Here is a 17,093-nt window from a genome sequence, read left to right as displayed (position 1 = left end):
TCACACAGACAGGCATCTGAGATTGGCTCGATTTGAGAAAGGGGTAAAGATTTTAGTACATTAACAAAAAACCACTGGGTGGATTTTTATCATTTTAGGGTGGTTGTGTACACACACTGCCAACAAACATTTCAGTTCAAACAACTTGTAAAAGTGCATGTAGCATTATATGACCCCTTTAAATAACAAGGCAGAATAATCTATATATCAAGAGAGCAGCTGTAAATAACGGGTGCTATGTGTGTGTTTACTGTTGGAAATTTCACTGGGTGAATGATGTCTGAGCAACATTACAGCTAATAATAAAGCAGTAAAGCTGAATATGGATGCAGTTTTGGTGCACCTCCTAAAAAGATTCAAGTTTGAACTTGAATGGGTTTTGGAGCCTGGTTTCATAACTTTACTCTGGTAGTTCTTAAAAAAAAAAAAGTTTATATATATATATATATATATTTGAAGGATCACGTGACACTAAAGACTGGAGTAATGATGCTGAAAATTCAGCTTTGATCACAGAAATAAATTACATTTTAAAATGCATTAAAATATAAAATAAATATTTTAAATTGGTAGTGGAATGGTAGTGCAGCTTAATGTACTTTTCAAACCGAAAGATTTGCATTGTCCTTTAAAAGAAAATAAAACAGTAAATAGTTCTAGAATTATACTCCTGAAATTTGAAATAGAGCAAGGTCTGACTTTTGGTTTTGGCTCTAATGGCTTTGGCAGCTTCATATTTTTCCATTAAAAATATAATTCTGATGACTTTCCAGCTAATTTACACTTTTCTGATTATTTTTCTTTTCATTACTAAACTGTTTCTGATTCTAATTCAACAACCTCCCAAGTGTCTTCTTTCAAAGATCATTACGCCTGCAGTCCAAAAGGTTTGAGAATGTGCAGATGTGTCAATGTGCAGATTAGCAAATTAAATCTGTTCAAATTAAAGGCTCCAAAAGGCGGTTTTCTCAGCGATGCCATAGAAGAACGATTTTGGGTTTCCCAAAGAATCTCTCAGTGAACAGTTCTTAAAATAACCGTTTTTGTCTTAGCATAAAGAACATTTGAATAATCTAAAGAATCTTTTTCCTCCACACTCTTTAAAATAGGGGTTTTTGGAACTATGCCATAGAAGAACCAATTTGGGTTTAAAGGAACCATTTTTGAAGAACATTCTAATATTCTGAAGAACCGTTTTCCACTATAAAAGAAACGTTTGTGCAACTGAATGTTCCAGGAATATTAAAGGCTCTTCAAGGAACCATTGATGCCAATAAAGAACATTTATTTTTAATAGTGTACGAGGAACAATCAACTGCACTCAATTGTTCAATGGATGGTAGAAGTTCTTCATGGAACCAATAAAGATGCCAATAAAGAACCTTTATTTTTAAGACTGAAGCATTTTATTCTGGTGCTTTAAAGACACCCAAACCAGAAGAAACTCTAATGCACCAACAAGAACTTTTTAGGCTCCTCGATCAGAAGATAGTTCTCTGCTGAACCCAGGAGCCACTGAAGAACCTTTATTTTCAAGAGCACATGAGATTGGCTGGAGGTGGGGGGGTGCTGGGAGAACTTCTCCAGTGACTCCAGCTCCACACTCCTGCAACAGTGGGTCTCAGGGTGGAATTTTCCATGGAGCATGTGGCACGGAGTATACGCACACTGCTCTCTAGTTTAAATAGTGCTGTGTGGGCTCTGCCAGCGCTCTGTCTCTGCATGAGCCCCACTCTATCTCTCTCTCTCTCTCTCTCGTGCATATTTGTGTGGCTTCCAGTGCCGCTGTGCCCTGCAGTGCTGCCTGCGAGCGCTTCCTGGCGCCCAACCAAATAAGACCGATAGCATGTGAGCGCATTAGCCAACACGTTATTCTGAAACAGGACACCTCATTCAAAGTTCACTTCCAGGAAAAAGCTAACTACATCTTATATGGTTATTATCTAGTCTTCTTTCTTTTCTATTTGCTCATTGTTTCCTTGCGACACATTGGCTCCGTTCCAAATCTGCACTGTCTACATAGGCAGCTGCCTTCTAAGGATTCTATCTGAAATGGAATCTCATAACTGACCGATTTGGAACGCTCTACATAGGCAGCGACTACAAATAGCACTCCTCAGAGGAAGAGTGTGGGAGACTTGACTCCCAATTGATTTCAATGGAGTTTGGTGTTAGCAATGTGTGCTAAGCTAACACTGCTAAACTTGAAATAAAATACACAGCACACAAACATTTTGTAAACTGCCCATTTTTAATTAGATTGAACTGTTTTTTCATTCATACTTTTTACTATTGAATGAAAATTTGTAAGGGGCTAAAGGTGCACCGGGGGTTTCATTTTATTCTCCTCTTAACCACTAGATGGCACAAAAACTGAGGCAATTTCCTAAACATCCGCATTATGGAAATTTGGCTGATCTTTAATGCGATAACAGGCAGCAACGCAAAGCTGATTCTGAACTAATTTGATCTAATATGTATTGTTGTAGATTTATGTAGCAAATGAGAATCTATAAAATTAAAGAATATACTGAGACAAACATCTGATGTTTAGTTTTGTTCGAGGCAATTAAATCAACAGTTTTCCAGTGATTCAAGAATATGTAAAAGTATGGTATTTGGGGGTAAAAAGCAGCTCTGCTGATAGGCTAAAGGCATAATAATTAACGTAATAAACAGATGGTTTACTTTTCCATTTCTTGATATGATATGGTTAGCTTTTTATTTTATTTTTTTGTTGCTTTTTTATTTATTCTTACTACTGTGGAGCCATATTGAATTATTATGGGATCTACTTCAAAGCTTAACTTTTGTTAAAATATTTTTTCTGTATTTTTAAAATAAACATTTTAATGTCAGTTTTAATCTAATGACAGATGTATTGAACAAAAAAAATATTTTCGATTTATCAAAATAAACGGTAACACTTTATTTCGATAGTCCACTTTAGACATTCTATTAACAGTAAGTAACTTTGCAACTACATGTCAACTAGCAGTTAGTAGAGTATTAGTAGACTGTCTGCTTAATATCTTCTAACACTTTCTTTGTCAACATTCTACTAACCCTAAACCTACCCTAACAGTCTACTCTGAGAGTTAGTAGACATGTAGTTGCAAATTAATGAGAATTAGTTGACATGTAGTTGACATGTAGTTACAAAGTTACTTATAGTTAATAGAATGTCTAAACTGGACTATCGAAATAAAGTGTAACCAAATAAACAATTTGTTTTGAACAAGTATTAACGCAAAAATAACATTGCTGGTGGGCCTTTTATCCCAAACATGTTACATGATTTCTAAACAAAACAAACCACTTTTATGATTTATTATCCCGCTTAATGTGTTGCTCTCTCACTGTTCAATAAAAATATTTTTTTTCCACAGTCATACATACAGTACAAGAGTAGTGAAAAGCACATTCTCCTTAATGCGTGCCTTAAGCCCCGTTGTACCCTAATCAACATTTCTGTTTCGCTTCGCTTGAGCTCGTCGCAATGCATTCTGGGATTTCAACATCCATTAGGGATACATGTGATACTGCTTTAAACTTGTCGCACACCACAATGAGGACAACTCACGGGTATCACAAACTGAACGGGTCATTCTGTACTCGCACGCTCAAGTTAAAGGCAGTCGTCCAAGAATCTAAACACCATACAGGCAAAAGTTCACTTCAAGTTTACACTTGCATTGGTGCATAAAAAACAGCACAAACAGTTGAATTAGATTAGAAAGGGTTATGCATATATATCATTGCCTATAACATATACTTTATCCAAGGGAGCGTGTCTACAATGCCTTAAAATGCTAACTACGTAAGCAGCTCTTTAGGATTTGGAACAGAGCCATTGTGATCTAACCCACAATCTGAAAATTCAATTTTAAAATAATTGGTGGCGTTTCTCCGAATGCCGACACAGGATTATTTATATCCCATAAATGCTTGCTGACTGGGGCTGGCGCTGTGCCAACTCTATTCATATTTGGAGTATTTATACAGCAGGCAGTGCCAAGAATAACATTTAATGCAAAATATACCCCGGGGCATAAAAGATTTCCTAATTTATTTTTCTTTCAACCTGTATACACACATTTGATCTGAGAACTGAAAACGATTACATAATTAATGGCACAATAAGGGCATTTAAAAGCACTTATTTACTTATATAGGCCTGACTTTCAACACACAGTGGGGTAGTATTTAGGCACACTGAGAAGCATTATTCAAAAGTGGTGTGTGTGTATGTGTGTGTGTGTGTGTGTGTGTGTGTGTGTGTGTGTGTGAGTAATGGAGGGAAGGAATGAGAATAACATTCTAGAAGCAAAAGTACTGTAACGCTGACCTGCTTGGTTGCTAAAAGCGAACATGAAAAATTATTTCAAATGATTTACCCAGCAAATTTGCATAAATGATGTAAAGACTCTGCAGACAGCTGCACAAATATTGGTCCCTCACTATAGCCTATGATGTGGCGACTGTGGCTTAGTGGTTAAATCTGTTCTGTAACTGAAAGATTGTGGATTCAAACCACTCCGAGGAATGACACATTGTGTGCTCTTGAAAAAAAAGAGCCTAACCTCAGGTTACTACAGGGGGGTGAACCTCTAATTAGTGTAATAAATGGCAAACTAGTAATTTAGAATGCAGTCAAGAATAATCTGGCTATATCGTCTTAGTTCTTCACATTTGGCATGAGGTTCATATTAGACAACAATCAGATAACGAGTACTGAAGGCTACAACGACTGAACCTTATTTTTAGTATACATTACAAATGACAAAATAAATTACACAAAACAAGAGGTATTTATGAACTATGGGAATGACCTGCAGAGAATAACCAGCACTTTTACCATGCCACAATATCTTTGAACATGCATTTAAACAACAATGTTTAAATGATTGTGGCAACTGCCAATTTTGGTAAATATGGTGCCAGTTTTCAGTTTTGAAAGCTCTATAGATACACGTTAGATTTATGCATCTATAGCAGATGCTTCAATCCAAAGCAATTTACAAAATTTGAAATAACAAAAAGATGCTAAAACTCAATTTTGGCACTTTGTCTTGAGAGGATCAGCATGTTTGTGACATTGCAAACCATGCTTGTTATAAATATGCCTATTTTCATTCTTTCATTTAGGCTGTGGGTGGCAGGGAGCCCGTCGAGTGTTTCTGCACTGGGGCCCATCAGACCCTCTTTAAACCACTGAGGTAAACTGAGCACAATGATGTTATGAAACATCATGAATGAATATGAAAGCAATACCCAATCCCACCCCAAAAACAGGGTTGAAACACTCACTCTCGGCAGGGTAGAAGGGCTGCATGTCTATCTTGTGCACTTCTTTGGCGTAGTACTCCTCCTCGCTGCGCTGTCTCTCGCAGGTGGCCGCTCGCTCGTTGGCTTTCTCTTGCAGCAGGTCCCGTGTGCTGTTATAGATGGCGATGATGTCCCGGGACACCTCCTCAGGCTCGGGGTAGATCTCCGGAGGACTGCTCAGCTTGAGTTTACTGAGGATCTGACCGCGGATGGCCTCGATCCGCTTCTTTTTGAACTGCTCCATGTCCAGAGTGCTGCATGTGGATAAACTGACGGCCACTGTGGCTAAATCCAAGGTCAGAAGGAGACTCAAGACGTACAAGTTCATTTTGTGCTTTTGTTTTTGTAGCTGAAGCGAGTTTAAAAATGCTAATTAGTGAATTAAGTTATGCAGAAGCCCACTCATTTCAACTCGATGGCAAAGCCAACTTAAACTTTTGCGCGTTTGCGCACTATTAGCAATGGCAAACGTCTGTTTATTGTACTCGCAAATCCATCCGAGGTGCCAACACGAAATGGTCTGTCAGATCCGTTAAATGCGGGAGAGAAACTAAGATCTTCATTCCAAATCACTTCAGTGCACAGAATCACGGGGCACTAAAACAGCCATTGATTTGGCCATCAAAAGTTTCTGCTTCTCAAAGCTCTGTTGATGACAGACGCGTCGCATGCGGGCTTTTTGCGCGCACCTCCACCGCATCAGAGCGCCGCGAACTCTCTCCAAAGCGCCGCACGATCACGCCTCCCTCTCGCCCTCACTGTATGAGAAGATGTGGAGGTCCAGGAAAAGCCTCTGCTCACTCCGCAAGGCGCATCGCCTCTCCTCCTCCTCCTCGCGTTTGGCACCAGCAGATGCTGCAGAAAATAAAGCTGTACCTGTCTCACGCGTCCTAAACTTGCCTGACGAGTACGGAGTGATGGGATAAACTACTGTAAGAGCAGGCAAAAGCGATTTCCTCTTCAGTTTACGCACTCCTCCATTCCCTTCTGGTGGAAAACAACGGTCCCCGTGCCAGCACACACATGCACATCTGAAGGCAGCCGGTTGGAGAGAGAGATTTATATAGGACTGACTTCACCACGTGGTTGTGGTCATCACGGTGAGTCCGAGGGATTCGTCAGCGCGCGGGTTTACCAGGCACTTCAGTGTAAATATCTCAGCATGCCCTTTCTCTTCAGCACTGCGGCCAGGTCCTAACGCCCACTGGGTACTTCCACTCTGGCACGACCAGACTGGGACTCATTTGTACCTCCCCAAAAGAAAGTCAGAGTAAACCACAAAACTTGCAAGAAAAAGATTTCGAGAGACCAAAAGTCCTTATAAGCTATTTCACCTGCGCAAAACGCGCGCAACCATTAGTCCCCAGCGGTAACGACAAAATATGTTGCCAGTATTTATCACATTATTATAGTGTTACATATAACAGGTAAGTCATAAAAACCTTTAGTGTTTTGTTTAAAGTGTCTTTCATATTGCTGATGTTGGGGATAAAGTGTACATACTATACACAAACAACATAAAAAATTCAAACTAATTGGGTGATTTGAATGTTTGTGATTAAATGTTGTAATTTTTGTAAGATTTTAATTTTATATAGCAAGCCTTGTGTTCAAAAACATGTGAATATTTTGTAATGTGTATATTTTTACAAACATCCACTTTATCCAAAATTATTGTAACAGGGTTGACATTTTAGCATCATCTAAAATTACTGACAGACAAAAAAAAATAATAATAATAATCTCGCTGTCTTCGTGTAGGATATCCATCATCAGGCAAGCGGTATTAAAGTTTCAGATTTGAAAATGTTGACTTTCTGTGTTACTCAGCAGTGTGGTACAGTTAATATTTATAGCCTTTATAAATTACATGAAATGAGACAGACAAGTCTTAGTACAAAACCACCCATCTAATCTGTTCTATCTTGCTTCATTTAGTATACTGCAAAAAAAAAAAAAAAGTTACAAATAGTAGCTTATGGTACTACTGTTATGACACAGGCAACTGATAAGGAATGGGAAAGCAGGCCCAGCTGTTGCATCAGCGCATACAAATCTATCTGATAACCCTTTTTGGGAGGTTGCTACAAGTTGGGTGATCATAGGGCCGAGGCTGATTCTCTGTGTGCAACATGTAACGGCAGGCATTTTTCCACTCTTCCTCAATCTCCCTCGCCGCACCTGCTTGATTTACTTGAGCTTCTACTTTTAAAAAATCATCATTTGCCAAAGCCTCCTGTGCCCGGCCCACACTCCAGTAATCTATCAGGAGTGACAGGCCCTCAGAAGCCCACCGACGGCCTTACCCACCGCTGTAAACCAGATGTTATCACTAAATCAGGACCAACAAAGACAGATGTGAGACTGCATGCGAGCAAGGGAGAAAAAGGTTAAGGATGTAAGGGAAAAAGCTAAATTAGATTAAGTGTAGCAAAACTGCACAACAATTTTATCTCACGGTCCACCTGATTGTTCTCACAATCACTTGCCGTGACTCAAGCAAGCTGATGAAACGAGGAAGAGGTTCTGTGATACAGACAGGGGGGCGGCTATGAAAAGATGAGCAGTGAGGGAGCGACAGAGGAGCTTGACCCATTCTAGGGAGCTGTGGATTTGAAAATCCGATTTGAATCAGATTTTTACAGATGTGTCTCAGTCTGGATACTCTGGGCTGCTCAAATCAGATTTCAAATGATCTTTTGTGTCACTCTTGACACGACACACAACGATAACGTCAAAACCTGAACCTGATAACGTCAAAATCTGTCATTTCTGACAGAAATGCCAGAAGTATTCATACAGTATTCGAACGAAGCTGAAGCCGGCTGTGACTACAGCATGGAACATCACATCACAATATATAACAGTCTCCTCTGTCGCTGAGTTTTTCTCGTGAGACAGAGGATTTCTGCACAGCGACTCAAAAGGGCATTTATTTGGAGGTCGAGATGATGCACCTCCACTTTTCCTGTATCTGTTTTGAAACCATCATCAAAATATGAGTACACCTGCGTCGTAACCAAAGCATCCCATGCAGACAAGTTGGTTATGTCTGAACACAAAAATCTGATTTGATCACTTGGAATTAATAGTGCGGACAGTATGCCTGAAAAGATCTGATTTGAGAAAAACTGATTTGCCTGCAGTCTGAACATATAGCCTTAGATCTTCTACTTATGCGCTGATGAGTTGATTCAAGTGTGCTTGATTGGGAAGACATTGGTCTACTCCTTATTCCCATTCAGACTTGTTTTGGGGTCTATAAACTGCCCAATAACATAACATCTGTTCTTAATGTCAGTGGCTAAGAATCCAATCAAACTATGCCAGGGATGTCCAATCATGCTCGTGGAGAGTCACTGTTCTGCAGAGTTTAACTCCAGTCCTAATTAAACACACTTCAACCAGCTAATCTAGGTCTTCGGGATCAATAGAAACTTCTAGGCAAGTGTGTTGAGGCAGGTTGGAGCTAAACTCTGCAGGACATTGGTCCTCTAGGAGCAGGATTGGACACCCCGGACTAAAGCAAAGCTACAGCGATCCCAGAAGCTTTGGAGCTAAATTCTGCAGTACACTGGGACTTCAGACCTCTGCCAAAAGTATTAGGAGAAATGTTATCTGTATGCACCAAGGGTCTGAGTGTAACGCAATTTCAATTCTCTGTATGTATGTGCTGTACATGTGGAAGAATTGACAATAAAGCAGACTTGACTTGACATAAAAACCAAAATAAATCATGAAGGAAATGATTTATTTAGCAAAGGACACTGTGATATAAATGACTATATACAGAAAAAGAGCACAGAGGTTTGGCAAAATGTGCAGCACTCATCAATGCACTCAAAAAAGACCCTGCTTTACCAGGACACATTAACAAATCAAGATCAGGGCAACATCACAGATTACTGTCTCTCTCTATCCCAGTACCACATGATCCACCCTCTGAGAACTCCAGGTAATGCTGAGTCTTGTCTCTCGGCGCAGGGCAGATCTCGGGGTCTCTAAGAGCACTTGCATGTATGCACTACATGATGCACATGTGCAGTAGTGATGGATCAGTCCGATTCACTGCTGCAGTCTTCATCAGACTCAAGGTTGTCTTCTCCTCCCTCCTCTTCTCCTTCACGCTCTTCATCACTCTCCTTATCCCAGTCCTTCATGGATGTGCCCATCATAAAATCATCCCTCAACACGCTCCAGGACGGATTCTCCCCTTTCACTTCTACAGGCTGCTAATATCAAGAAAAGTTACAAGAATCAGTCTCATAAATCACACACGGCCTATATTTCAACATTAATGAATTCAATAAAAGCAGAAGTGTAAACAGCACCACCAAGTGGACACAATGAGTGAAATTAAGAAAAGCAAAAGCACAATGCATTTCTTGAACAAAGTCCACACGATGCTCAAAACTCATTTTACATACTCTGAATCTTAATATTTAATAGTACATACTAGTGTTCATTTTGTCAGCTATTTTTAATTTAGTCTTAGTCTTGTGTCAAATGTAACTTTTAGTTTTTATCATATTTAGCCAACTTGTCCTGTTTTAGTTTTAGTCAAGTTTTAGTCGACGAAGGCCCGGTTTCATAGACAGTGCTTAGCATAAGCCAGGATTAGGCCATAGTTAAATTAGGACATTTAAGTATTTTTTTATAAACATGCCTTAGAAAAAAAGCATTACTGGTGTGCATCTTAAGACAAAACAAAGTCACTGACATGTTTTAAGATCAGTCAGTGCAAGTTTCTTTCAGTTGAAACAGCTCAGATTTACATTTTAGTCTAGGACTAGGCTTAAGCCTTGTCTGTGAAACCGGGGGTAAATGTCTGAGAATTTTAGTCTAGTTTTAGTCAGTGGAAACTTACACATTTTCTTACTGTATGATGGGTAAAATGATGAAAACAAATATTATTTTGCTCAATTTTAATTGCAATGATTGTTGTCATTTGGAAAATTAATTTTTACATTTCATCAGAAGTTGCTCTTTCACCAATAAGCACAAATCAATAGAATATCGTATTTTTACGAATATTTTTCGTCATAGTTTTCGTTAACGAAATTAACACTAATACATACCCAGTAATATTTAATAGTAGGTACAATATCTTTAATCTTTAATGATTAGATATGATCTGTGAAGACCCTTTTTAATGACAAGGAGAGCTAGAAATTGTATTAAATAATTTGATTACCGTAAATCTACACTGAATGACAACGCAGTCATTTTGAAATTAACAAGAAATGGCATTCACAACAATCTTTACTCGTGTTATGTGTATTGCTGAGTTGGAAAAAAATAAAAAAATCCACACCACAAAAATTCCATGATTACAAAGACAAACTTTTTAATTATGCGTCATTTTGAAATTAACAAGAAATGGCATTCACAACAATCTTTACTCGTGTTATGTGTATTGCTGAGTTGGAAAAAAAAAAAAAAAAATCCACACCACAAAAATTCCATGATTACAAAGACAAACTTTTTAATTATGTACACTGATTAACTGCATGCAATAAAAAGGTAAATAGCATTATTTTTATACTATTATAATTATATAATGAATATGATAATAGATATTTTGAATTAGTTTTGCATTTTAATTTAAGTTTTAGTAATTTTGTTGTGCCATTTTGTTGTGTCATTTTTACCAGTTTAAGTTATTTTTTAATTCTATTAATTTGTTTTTTATTGTAGTTGTAATAATTTTAGTAATGCAACTTAAAACTTATTTCAGTTTGTTGCCAAGGCAATATTTCAAAATTTCTCATTTAGTATTTATATTTTATTTTAATTAAATTATCATAATTGTACTAACAGTAATACTAATAATAATAGTTGTTGTAGTTAATAACACTGGTAAATAGGGGAGTAACGGTACATGGATTTGTCCCAAACCATCACAGTACGGACGTCACGGTTCGCTTCATGCAGTCAGATGAATGCAGTCAGTCATAGGCGATCAATCCAGAAGGGGGCGCGCATTAATGCACCGCTAACTGTCACAACAGGAAAGAGCAGAAGCATGCAATGGCATGCAAGGACTCGAAGAACTACCTACTTGCTTTAAATCAGTAGTTTGGGAAAGTTTCGGGCTCTAGAGATGCACCAGTCGACCGGCTATAAATCAGAACCGGTTTTTCTCTATTCCAGAATTGCACACAAACTGCATTGCAATCATTTCCCAAAATGTAATTTGTGGGGAATTTTTTATGAAGTCTGTAAAGAGGAGAAAATACTGTACCAGGCAGATCAAGCTCACTGTTTGTGATGCTCGAAATATAGGAAGATAAATATGTGGGGGTTTATATGAATGTATCTCTAAGAGGAAATAACAGTCTTCAGAAATGTTTCGATGGAGTTTTCTTTTCCTCTTATCTTCATATAATGCATATTAATGTTTACATGCGCAGCTGCTTTGTTTACAGCGATAACCAAGGAAACGCTGTTCCATAAGCGCCACCTGCTGTCAGAGAATAAATTTGCATTTTCATTCAGCCCGTCTGCTGTTTTTGTTTTGTGCAGGTGTCTTATGTAGCATCATTTCACAAATCTAAAGTCAGACCATTCTGTTTTTGCGTTAAATATTGAAATTTAACATGCTACATATAGCACTACTGTCTGTTCAAAATAAATGAAAAAATACATTTCCTGTTGTACCGAACTCGTATTGAACTGACCCCAAAACCGAGGTTCGTACCGAACCATGACTTCTGTGTACCGTTACACCTCTACTGGTAAAGACAGTACATTTTGACTTCATGTTGACTTTAAGCAAGGAACTGTCTTTGCCATGTGACGAGGAAACACAGTTAAGTGTGTACGGGAAATATAAGTAATCTCACCACTTTCTCTTTTTTAATGGCCGGTTTGTGAGCCACGTCTGCTCCTCTCAAGACATCAATAAAGTCCTTCTTAGTCACTGAGGACAGAATTCTGGATTTCTTTCTCTCTGAACCCCCAACTTCCTTTATCCTTTCGTCCACGTTCTTCTGATGCTTCTTCACTGCGTTGAACAACTGCACCACACCTCTAAAGAGATCATACAACACAAGAATATACTACAAAAGACTGGGAAATAAAACAAAGGAGCTCATGAATTGCTTGACTAAATGATGTCTCACCTAGTAGCAATTTTCTGTAGGTTCCGCTCATGCTCTCGGTCTCGAACCACATCAGGCTTCTCTCTGCACATATTCTCCCATGCTCGTTTCTTATCGATCTGTCAATTATAAAACTGCATGTAAATGCATGTAGCCCCAGAAGTTCATGCCGTGTATTAAACTATCATTCACAAATGAACGTGTAGAACATCAATGAGTAACATCTGCTCCAAGATAAATATATATATTAAAAGCACCATAGTGAATAACAGTTCTGAGCACTAAATCAAAGAAGGCTTTTCTTATTTCGGTTGACTGCATTAATCATTTGGATTATCCATAATTCAAAAAAAAATTTCACAGAAAAACAGTAAATAAAGATGTTTTGCAATTCATTCCAGCCCTTAGAAGCTTAATATTAAACATATTGTACACTTTATAACTTAAAAAAAAAAAGAAGCTGTTTACAGAGCCTTCATTAAAACCCAGAACTAATCGAGCCGTTTGTGCCAGGATGGGGAGAAAGGTATTTTAATAATGTAAATTATGTGAAAAATAATGCGTTTTTCGAACCACCAAGCATGAGAGCATGTTCTAGTACACCCCCAAAACAAAATCAAGACTTTGTAAAAGAGCATAATAGGACCCCTTTAAATTGCATTCTATGAGATCTGGTGAAGCCCAGCTGATGGTGCGCTTCGTTAGCTTACCTGTTTCTTTTTTTTAAGTCGCTCTTTCTTCTCCTTCTCTTTGATCTTGTCCAGCTCTTTGTTCTTCAGGAGGATGCTGGGTTTGCTGTCTGGCGTTTTTTTCCCCAGGATTTTGGCCATGGCTTCAGCCCATCCGACGTTGGGATTTTCCACACCATCTCCATTCTGTCCTTCTTCACTCTTTCCATCCTCATCACCGCTGTCTTCTACATCACTTCCCACACCGGATCCCTCCTGATCACTTCCTGGTCCACTCTCTCCATCATTACTGACGCTGTCATCAGAAACGCCACACTCTTCCTCTAAACATCCACATCACACACAACAAATATATCATACATAAACATAGTTATGGCATCAATTTTAAAGGCGACCGTATGTTAGACACACTTGCCTGAATCCGTTTCTCTGTTTTAAGAATTTTTGATTTAAAGACGTATGCTTGAAATCTGCTTGTGTATATAAATTGCGAAAATATATGCAAGTTACCCCCCCATAAAGTTGGTTAAGAGAATTTCTGTTTACATGTTGTTAGTACAATAAAGATAGAAGGACCCTAAACTCTGTTCTAGCCATTTAACATTTCATCCATAGAGATAACAGAGTATACTGATCAATAAACCAAACGTAACATTTTTGACAAAAACAAGTCAGATGAATACCCAATAAATCACTAAATATTGCACAGAGAACGACTGTGTATTCTGTTTTACATTTCTACTGTAAAAACGAGACTAAGTTGTGTATACTGTAAAATCCCTCTCCCCTGTGTGGCAGCTGAACAGAGTAGAGTACAGTGAAGAAGAGACGTTTGATCGAATAGTATCCTGGCAAAATGATATGCTATACGTGCTACATCATAATTTGACAGTAAAACAGTTTAATTTCTCACCATTTCCCTCTTCAACAACGACATGTGGCTTCTTCAAGAGCGTCGCCATCTTTACTGATATTTACGAGTACTCGCTAAACAGTCCGTGTGGAACAAGAGGCGCTCAGGAAAGGTTCCGCACCTCTTATTTTGATACGATGTATTCGTGTATTGCCTCACAAACCCCCACTGAGAAAGACAAAGGCGATGTTGCGAAGAAAAACTCTCTAATAAGATGAGGACTGTTGAGAGGAACAAGGAATCAAGGCTCTGGGAATCCCACATTTAATCAAATAAAAACATATAGGCCTATATTCATACAAAACTGGATATATAAGAGAAATAGAGAGATAGAGAAATATATATATATAAGACACAAATATGACTTAATAATCATAATATAATTTTTGGGTTAAATCGTGCAGCCCTGCATACAAACATAGCAACCCTGGGGCATTTTAATAAAATCGCAATTTTAATCAGAAAAATCACAAATAGAGTTCTTTCCCTACATCATTCAGCCCTAAAAGTAGAATTAACTGTCTGTTTTTTCCCCCATGTAGACGTGTCATACAGTATTACAAACAAACAAGCAAACAAATAAATAAATGAAGCCTATTTTGCAAAGTGACAAAATTTAGCAAAATTCTTATTACTGTAAAGAGAATAAAAATATATTTTTAACAGTCATGAAATTAACAACAACAAAAAAAACATCCCAAGGGACTTTACCAGACACACACACACACACACACACACACACACACACACCTTGAGAAGGTCAAAGCTTGATGCTCAATCCTGTTGACTTTGGCAAAGGCAATATAATGACAATAGTGACTTATCATGCTGAAAAACCCTCACTGCTTATGAACAACATCCATGTGTGGCATGAAATAAATCAATTTCATCCCTTCAAAACATTGTCAGTATGAATTTGTGGTGTGTTACCATTTAACACAAATGTAACACTGAGGTGATGAATGACCTGACAAAAAGATTGCAGAGGGAATAGGAATGTGTCATGTGATTGACTGGAATGATAAGAAATGGCCAGTGGCTCTTTGAGGAAGAATGTGGAGAAACAGTAGAAAGATTTGTGCATGTGCATTTGTGAAGACACACACAGAGAGAGAGAGTGAGTGAGAGAGAGAGAGAGAGAGAGAGAGCGAGAGAGCTGCTGTCTCAGCTGCAGAGGTGCACTATAGAAGAGAGCCGAGTGACATCTTCACACTCAAGTGGAAGGACTTTACCTGTTTGCCCGGGTCACCATGGTGCCATCACAGCAGAGTAAGACACATCCTGATCAACAATGATGAAAAATAGTCATAAAACTAAGATCAAAGCTGTTATTGAAGACTGTGTTAAGGCATATATGCATGGCAGGCTGACATGTAATAATATCTGATTCTGTAGCTGTTTGTCTTTACCATTGTTCAGTTCTGAAATAGACATTTGGATAGCTAAAATAGTGATATATCTAAAACTATTCTTTATCCAGCATTTAGTTAATTTTCATATATTTATGCATGCATATGATGTCAAAATGCATATTAATTGAGAAAGCATGGATTAATATTATTTATAAATCTTGGTTTTTATAAAAAAAAATGGGAATGTACATGCTATGTGTACCCCTTACCCATAAAAGTAGAAAATATTTGATATATTTGTTTGAAAAACAAGAGTCAACAGTTAATAAATAAAAAATACAAATGTTCTATACAGTTCTGATGTACATAAAATTAAGCTGAACTGATAATCACTGTATGTTCTATATAACTGATGACACATAATGGCATTAAGGCGTGAAAAAGGTGTGTATTTAGAGTGCAGTGGACAGAAAATGGTTGGAATGTATGGAAAAGTATGGAAGAAGATGCTGTTACATCAGCTGAATCAAGGAAAAGCCGTTTTGTTATCTGAAGTTATAACCTATGTTGTCACATTCATCATTTACTACAGCCTGCATGTGGACACATTATACACATCATCATGTAGCATGGCTCCTGGACAAACTGGCTCATCATGTTTCAGTCCTCTCTCTTTCCTCTGGATAATATGTTAAAAATGTAAACATTTTTGTAACTGTGTTGAAGTGTGAAATCTAGTATTACCTTGCCATTTAGCTGATAAAAAATGCACACAGTATACTACAAAAAAACGTTAAGTCGGCATAAAATGATAATTCACCAATTCTATCTATTTTCTAAATGCAGGTTACTGATCTTACTGTGAACTATTATGTCTCTGGTGACGTATGCAGGACTTCTCCAAACTTTTAGTTTACTTAATCTCCGCCCTTTCTTATAATCGTCTACAAGCAGGGGGGCATTTTCTGTACAACAATGTAACTCATTGATTAACTACCATAGTATGATGAGAAACTAATCAACTAGTCGTGAATGTTTCCCGAAACCGTAGTAACATGGGCGCTCCTCCATTGTTTGAACCACGTTGGTTCAACAATATAGGACTATGATGTCACACACTGGTGGTGGAGTAATAACTTCTGCAAATTAATGGATTCAAGATCTCCGAGATGCTGCTGTAACAAACATGGCACCGGATGACTACTTCAGTGTTTTGTGTTCCCTGTCATTCAGCTTTATTTGATATTTGATTCATCCCAGTTTCCCTCTTACGCCATACTCATATGTTTGCACTCTTCAAAAACTGTGCTCATTGATGACACACTAAAATTTAGAGATTGAAACGCATATATTTTCAGTTCACATGTCATACTAACAAAAAACTATGCTTCAACCACAGGTGGAGAGCTGTAGTTCCAACCAGCTCATTTTGAAATGCTGTTTGAGAATGTTTGTTTGAACTATGGTTTCGGGAAACACTGACTTGTGGAACTATGTTGGTACCGACAGAACTTGCTATAAAAAAAAAACATTAAAAGTAGTCAGTTTAGAAGAAATGATTGTTCACCCTGTTCACCAAACAACATTTTAGCAATTCAATTTAGTGACAACAGTGAAACAGAAATAACACACTAGTCCTGTGGTAAAAAGTTGACATTATTGTTGTCCATTATTGACTTCCCAGCCAACATTTCATGGTGGGGTAAAT

The 17,093-nt window shown here is 37.9% G+C and overlaps 2 protein-coding genes across 3 annotated transcripts in view; both read right to left on the bottom strand.

The window, feature by feature from the left end:
* Positions 1-6,371, bottom strand: part of LOC107725266 (transforming growth factor beta-2-like) — a 34,842-nt gene extending 28,471 nt beyond the window's left edge. Inside the window, exon 1 of the mRNA XM_016534478.1 lies at positions 5,311-6,371. Within this exon, the coding sequence (XP_016389964.1) occupies positions 5,311-5,656 (346 nt within the window). The 5' untranslated portion in view covers positions 5,657-6,371. The remainder of the gene's footprint in view (positions 1-5,310) is intronic.
* A 2,691-nt stretch (positions 6,372-9,062) lies between these two features.
* LOC107725268 (RRP15-like protein) lies at positions 9,063-14,146 on the bottom strand. Of its 2 annotated transcripts, none has more exons than XM_016534480.1 (5): positions 14,034-14,146; positions 13,142-13,443; positions 12,453-12,550; positions 12,174-12,360; positions 9,063-9,560 (listed from the first exon to the last, which is right to left on the bottom strand). In XM_016534480.1, the coding sequence occupies exons 1-5, from the start codon at positions 14,080-14,082 to the stop codon at positions 9,384-9,386; spliced, it is 813 nt and encodes a 270-aa protein (XP_016389966.1). In that variant the 5' UTR covers positions 14,083-14,146; the 3' UTR covers positions 9,063-9,383. The 2 variants fall into 2 exon arrangements, with proteins under 2 accessions (XP_016389966.1, XP_016389967.1); XM_016534481.1 differs by having other exon boundaries at positions 9,063-9,557.
* Between the last annotated feature and the right edge of the window lie 2,947 nt (positions 14,147-17,093).

This window comes from Sinocyclocheilus rhinocerous, unplaced genomic scaffold (genome assembly GCF_001515625.1).
Source record: "Sinocyclocheilus rhinocerous isolate Xijiao unplaced genomic scaffold, SAMN03320098_v1.1 scaffold967, whole genome shotgun sequence".
In the NCBI taxonomy this organism is placed as follows: Eukaryota; Metazoa; Chordata; class Actinopteri; order Cypriniformes; family Cyprinidae; genus Sinocyclocheilus; species Sinocyclocheilus rhinocerous.
This window is presented reverse-complemented; position numbering and strand designations above follow the sequence as displayed.